Source organism: Sinocyclocheilus anshuiensis, unplaced genomic scaffold (genome assembly GCF_001515605.1).
Source record: "Sinocyclocheilus anshuiensis isolate Anshui unplaced genomic scaffold, SAMN03320099.WGS_v1.1 scaffold27, whole genome shotgun sequence".
Classification (NCBI taxonomy): Eukaryota; Metazoa; Chordata; class Actinopteri; order Cypriniformes; family Cyprinidae; genus Sinocyclocheilus; species Sinocyclocheilus anshuiensis.
The window spans coordinates 105,836-112,894 of NW_015551023.1; the positions used below are offsets into that span (position 1 = coordinate 105,836).

The 7,059-nt window shown below is 37.6% G+C and overlaps 2 protein-coding genes across 4 annotated transcripts in view; one reads left to right on the forward strand and one right to left on the reverse strand.

The window, feature by feature from the left end:
* Positions 1 to 4,735, reverse strand: part of LOC107661093 (zinc finger protein 281-like) — a 13,766-nt gene extending 9,031 nt beyond the window's left edge. For 2 of the 3 annotated variants that reach the window (XM_016450545.1, XM_016450547.1), the window contains exon 1: positions 2,393 to 2,542. The gene's annotated coding sequence lies outside the window, so the exon portion shown is untranslated. Of the gene's footprint in view, positions 1 to 2,392; positions 2,543 to 4,694 lie in introns of those variants that run through there. The other variant, XM_016450546.1, reaches the window with a different exon arrangement.
* kcnj19b (potassium inwardly rectifying channel subfamily J member 19b) overlaps positions 3,996 to 7,059 on the forward strand; it is a 15,103-nt gene continuing 12,039 nt past the window's right edge. Inside the window, exon 1 of the mRNA XM_016450548.1 lies at positions 3,996 to 4,915. Coding sequence (XP_016306034.1) covers positions 4,250 to 4,915 — 666 coding nt within the window. The 5' untranslated portion in view covers positions 3,996 to 4,249. The remainder of the gene's footprint in view (positions 4,916 to 7,059) is intronic.

Consider the following 7,059-nt stretch of genomic DNA (forward strand, 5'->3'; position numbering starts at 1 on the left):
TTCTTTTTTTCATGTTTTAAATCATTTCAAATATCAGTATTCAACGTTTTATGTTTAATATATCAAAACATTATTTATGCATTTGTAATTGCAGGTTAAATGCATTCATGTCTTGCATTAAACAAAATACATGTGTGTAAATACATCTAAATGCCACTTCAGATGCAGCTTCTGTGTTGATTTAATTTGCTTGGTAACAGCCCAAATGTCTTATTATTCTAATTCCCTGATTAAATGTAAGAATTTGACTCAAAAGATAATGGACACTTTTAGAAAAAATGGCTTTATAAAGGTAAAAATGCCCATAAAATGCACAAATCAGTTTAAACTTATAGGAAAAGATTAATTTCTATCAGTATGAACTGACCACCACACAGAATATGAAGAATATTAAAAACATTAGGAGTCAGCTGTCTTCGGCAGTCCTTAAGGTACCAGCACAATAACACACTCGGCAAAATATCGTCTAATTATCGTTATCGATAAAATCCCAGAAAATATTGAGATATAATTTTTTGTCAATATCGCACACCCCTAAGTGTAAGTCTATTAGAGTAATAATGTGCAGCGTTTCATTTTCTTAATTATTCCGGATCCATAAACAACTGATTTCATTAAGATCGCTATACTAGCTGATGATTCAGGGAATTGTGCACATTGTGTGTATGATATGCCATCATATGATTAAGCTTAAACTAACTAGGCCAATTATAATTATAATGCAGCTTTCATGACAAAGCAAAATCAGAGAATTGGTCCACTACTGCTGCATTGGTTTTCCAAGATGCAATGTGTTAATTCCACCAGAAGTTATAATTGCTGTGCTAGGTACAAGCAATTAAAGACCTCTCCAAAGTCAGAATGTTCTAGTGATTTACCTTAGTTATTACAGAAGCAGCTGACATATGAAAGCTGACTAAACCGGTTTTAAATCATAAAACAGACCAAGCGTTCTCTTTTTCTTTAATGTTGTTATTAAATTGTCACGAATATTTATAATGTACAAGGTCTAATAGGGGAAATATTAAAATTTTCTATAATTAGGTCTAATCCCATTAAAATATTAACAGATTGCCATTATTGAGCGTTGAGATCATTTCAACCAAATTCGGGTCAATGACACCATAAGTAATAAACAACAACAACAACAGTAATAATGTTTTAGTTTTGATTAATGTGTATAAGCACAAGTTAAAATAAATAAATATATGCAATCCTTGTGAAGACCCACACCAGTCCTTTTTGATGATCCATTAGCTAACCTTAGCAATAGCATAATTAGATTAAAGATAAAAGGACAACTTTGAAACAGTTTTTGCAAACACACTGGAAACTGCTTCAATAAATACTTAAAACACCCTTTATATGTAGTTTATTATCTTTTTAGAAAATTAAACACGGTCCTAACTCTGATCTGTGGGTGACCCAGCATGGTTCTCTATTGTGATCAGCTAACGTTAATGGATAGCTGCTTAATCTTATTGATATAACCCGGTTTTAAACATATGATTTTTTTATTATTGTATCACGTTTACATAGTTAGGTAGTTTAATTCAATGTAATTGCTATGTTTACTTAACACGTTTGCATAGCTGAACTGTAAAATGTAACCCCTTTAATCAAACCCGGCTAATCTAACGTTAGCCGTTCATCACAATTACCGAACACATCTCCATCTAAACGATTCCATTAGCAGCTAACGGCTAACTAAAGCGAAAGAGTAAGACATGAGAACTTCAATAAGATTTAAAAAAAAAACTAGTTTGTGTACATATAGATACCTCTCGACACAAATACGCTATAAGAAAATTAAAAACTTAAAGACACAAGCAAAATTACGTGTTTTATTGAACTACGTGACGAACGGGGCTAGCCAGCAATAGCATGCAGATGAAAGAGCTACTGCTAACAGCACATCTTCACACCGCACGCGACGCACTATAATCTATACTCTCATTACAACAAACGAAGCCAGATACACTGAGAATCGTGCGCTTCCAGTTTAACGTTAGTTTATTTGATAAGAACTGAAGTGCTGCAATTTTCTCGTGCTTGCCCTGTACACGAGTATGATAAATCATGACCATTCATCCATTCGTCACCATCACTAATTATAGCCCACACAGTAACACAATCCGCCGTGAATATGCGACGTAAAGAGCACACTGAGACTGGTATATGTGTACGCCTGCAAAGGTAGATTTAATTTTTTGCTAAAAGCGCCTTAATTGCATCGGTCTCAAGCAGCAGAAACAATGATGCTCGGCGCTGAAACGCATCTCTCGCTTGAGCGGCTGTGATTTCATTTGGAGCTCTCAGCCGTGCGCAATCCCTCATCTTTACAACCTCGGGCATAGATAAATAGTACAAACGCAATCTCACTTACTTGAACATGAACATGACCACGGCCGACTCGTAGCATTCAAATGAATCCCGGCGCTCGATTCTTTGAGTTACTTTACAGCCAAAACATTGTTCTCTTGCAGCTGTTGGCCTCTTCCATGTTGTGTCGACGCTGGGAATTATGGGTTGAGCGGACGGGTCGTGAGAGGCAGTGTTGCCAGATTGGAAATGTCCAAGTATCGTACCAGAAGCTCAAAATTATCGTACATGAGTCAAACGTACAGAATACAGCTATTTATCTAGACAAACAACTTTTTGACACAACCTGCAAATTACCTCAATAGATAAAAAAAAAACTAGATAAATAACTCCCCCTGTGAGTCTCTGTCATCGGAAGCCTGCGTGTTGCCAGATGTTGAGGGGGTTCTTGCCGTCATGGACCGCAAGATAGTGTTCGTTGGCTTAAAAGCAAGGCACCCTCCTGAATTCTTAACACACTCTGAGGTGTGCACGAGCGCATTTATAGTGTCTGTAATGAGCCGATTTCGTGGATGAGTATAGAAACCCTATGATTAAAACTACCGTCATTTGAAGAGTCACAAAATTCTGAAATTATCGTACATTATGGGATTTTTTAAATTATTGATCGTACAGAGGTCAAAATTATCGTAAAAATACGATAATAATCGTACGTCTGGCAACACTGGTGAGAGGAGACAGACGGATACAGGCAGGAGTAGTCAAGCAGGGGGCCACTATGCAAATTAAGATTGTGCCTATCTGAACATCTGCGACTTTGTCCTGTTCTTTACAAAATTGCCGTGACGGTTTATTTTTTATTATTAGCATGCTTAATCCTCTAATCAGGCTATATATACTTTTATATAACATATCTATCTATCTATAAACGGATTTTACTGAACACTCTACAAGAAATAAATTGAAATAAATGTACATTCGGACTCACCGACATTTGTTTTGTTAAATATTTAAATAACCAACTTTCATTCACGCCCATCATTGACTGTATAAACTGGATGGGACAACAACTTTTCAGATTTTAATATATATATATATATATATGTGTGTGTGTGTGTGTGTGTCAGCTGACAAAATAAGGTGTAGTCTATCCTAGAACTATGTTATGCAATTTACATTCACATAAAGCTTTTGTATACTGTGTTTTGCAATAAAAAGCTTAGTAACACTTACTATATTTAATTTTCTTTGAACTTACTTATTTTGGCATTTTTGTTTTTTTGTAACCTGTTGTCATTATTTAACTTGGAAATCTGATTGTTGTTAGCTTTTCTATAAGTACGTTTTCCTTCAAATATTTTTTTATTATAGTAATTTGATTTTGATAAACATCAGTGTTCTTTTTTTAGGCAGAGTTTTCATCTGTCAATATGCCCTCATCCGCCATTAAACACCAAGAAGAAGAAGTCAATATGCCCTCAGTAGATGGCACTGTAATGCTAATATTTCAGCAGACACAACGCACTCAAGCGAAACGACCCCTTTCTCCTCACACTACTACTGCTACTCAATGGTTTGAACACACGCACAAGCACGTTTGCTCAACCTCTCTCTCTCTCTCTTCTCGTATAGGTAGAAGAAGCGCGCGTCAGTTCAGATTCGGTGCCGCAGTTTATCTACACTATACATCTCCAAACTGAGAGAAGTTGCGAGAAAGACGAGTACTTGCTCTGTTTTTACTAAATTACTTTTTTTGGCGCATCCATACATTTGATCAATTTGAGGATAACATAAATAATCTTAACTGAAAGGCTGCAAGCGAAGTTGCCGATCTATGGAGCGCCACGGCGAACGTGTGGAAACAGACCCGCGCGAAACTTAAGGCAGCCTTCTAGCGTGCTCGTCTAACAATTGTGGCTCGCGCATCATGTCTGCGATCAGGCGAAAATTCGGCGAAGACTATCAGGTGGTGAACACCAACCGTGCTATTTCCTTTTCTGCCCCGGCCAAAAGAAAGCGCCAGAGGTTCGTGGAGAAAAACGGGCGCTGCAATGTCCAGCACGGTAACCTTGGCGGCGAGACCAGTAGGTACATCTCTGACATCTTCACCACGCTCGTGGACCTCAAGTGGCGCTGGAACCTGCTCATTTTCCTTTTAACGTACACAGTCGCGTGGCTTATCATGGCATCTATGTGGTGGATCATCGCGTACATCCGCGGGGACCTCGGCCACGGCCACGACGAATCGTACACGCCGTGCGTCGCCAACGTTTACAACTTTCCCTCTGCTTTCCTGTTCTTCACCGAGACTGAGACTACTATAGGTTACGGGTACCGATACATAACGGAGAAGTGCCCTGAGGGCATCTTACTTTTCCTGTTCCAAACGTTGCTGGGCTCGATCGTGGACGCGTTTCTCATCGGCTGTATGTTCATCAAGATGTCTCAGCCCAAGAAACGCGCAGAGACCCTCATGTTCAGCCAGGACGCGGTCATCTCACAAAGGGACGGGAAGCTGTGCCTCATGTTTAGGGTCGGAAATCTCAGGAATAGTCACATGGTGTCGGCGCAGATCAGGTGCAAGCTCATCAAGGTAGCGCTTTCTGTAGAAAATACTACTAATGTCAATAGATCCCATGTGGATAGTGGTGTGTGTTTGCGTACAGGTTTTAAGAGCACAAAGGCGCATCTCTCAACAATGCTATAGGGAAAATATCCTACATAAATTTTGTTGTTGGTTCTGAACGTAGTTAAGAGCAATGTTGGATGTTTTGATGCTTCACGTGACATGTGAGCTTGCATTGATTTTAAACAGAGCTCGCCATACTGTAAAATTGTCCAATGCCTGTTTGCACCTCTAATATAATGCAATCCGATCTCAGCAGTCTCTGATTTGCATAGAGATCTTGTTTGCTCTCAGAACAAAGAGCAATGACGTGCATAAATTAATTGGACACATTCCCATTCTGATTATATGGATTCCCGAGCGAAGCCTTGCGGTAAGAGTATGCTTCTTGGACACAAAGTGCATTTCCTTTGGCTCGATGTGAACTGTCACTAAGCTATTGAAGCCTGAGATTAAATATGAGCGGAGTGTTATACCTTCAGCTCAAAAATTCTGACAGTAGGAGAGTAACACTTTGTAAGGTCCAAGGTCACATTGCATGACCATTGAAAGGGCAAAGATGTTCCTATGTTGTTTAAAATTCCATGCCATCTTAAGTAATTCAAGCGAATCACATGTCCAAGCAAATACAGTGTGTTATTTCATGAGTTACCATATCACCTACCCAGCTCATCTTTCAGCTGTAATTGGCTGAAATACAAAACAAATTACCAAAAATAAAATAACCAAAATAATTATAAAATACATGACAGAAAATACAAAAACATGATCTGAACTGGAACACAGCAAAATAAAACATTTTAATTCATATTTTTGGTTTGTTTTCAGTAAAAATATCTAGGCTTCATTTAAAAAAATTGCTTGAGAAAATGGATAACATTACTAAATTACATCTGGGTTTCAAGAATATATTTGGCATTATTATTGATTTATTTATTTGACCTTTTTGACAAATACTGAGTTCTGGCATGAAACTCTAGATGGCACAGTCCGATAGGTCTAACTCAATCTGACCTAATGACATCATTATCACATGGCTCAGTTGATTGGTTCTCTCCTGTATCGGTAGCCAATGAGCTCTCTGCTCAACATTCAAATATATGACTAGTGCTTGCCATATATTTGAATGTTGAGCAGAGAGCTCATTGGCTACCGATACAGGAGAGAACCAATCAGCTGTGCCATGTGATAATGATGTCATTAGGTCAGATTGAGTTAGACCTATCCATCTAAGATAAGTGAATGCTCTTCTAATCCATATTGCTGTGTGTATTGTGTGGTCTGCCTAATTGAATTAAAAAATGAGCAACCACACTCTAAAAATGCTGGGTTGTTTCAACCCAATTTTGGGTCAAATATGGACTAACCCAACTGTTGGGTTAAATTTTGGTTAAATTTTTAAATGAACTTTTTAACCCAACAGTTGGGTTAGTCCTTATTTGACCCAAAATTGGGTTGAAACAACCCAGCATTTTTTAAGTTTAAACTAAGCATCATGTTAGCAGTTTGCATTGTATGCAGAATCGAATATTAAGCATGTTAGCAGCAGCATTTAGCATCTGTGTTTATACAGTTGGAGCAAAACGCAGTTTAGAGAATATGTAATCCCTCTGAGGACACGCCGATAGTAACGGACATGAAACAGGTAAGCATTCTTGTGTATGCATGTCAACATCGGCGATTATCTCAGTGTTCACGTTCGTTATTTCTAAGGTCGATATTTTAATTGTGATGAGTGTGTGGTTGATTTCAGCTGCACGCAGCGTCAGAAGCACACGCTTATCGCAGTCATATCAATGACAGTGTTGCGGGAGACGCTGAAGATCACCCCAGGTGAAAAAGAAATATATTTAAATTGTGCTTTTTCAGACATACTTACTATATTTAAATTATACTATACTAAGTGCATATTAAATGTATTATTTTGAAACAACTTTAAGTATATTAAGTGTATTTCAAGATATATTTAAGTTTGATTTTAATCTATTTGTAATATATTTAATATATTGAAATTGTGTTAAATTGGAACCACTTTAAGTATATTTAGTGCAATTTAAGTGTATTTCTTAAAATACATTTAAAATGTCCTTTTAATACTTCATGAACTACAG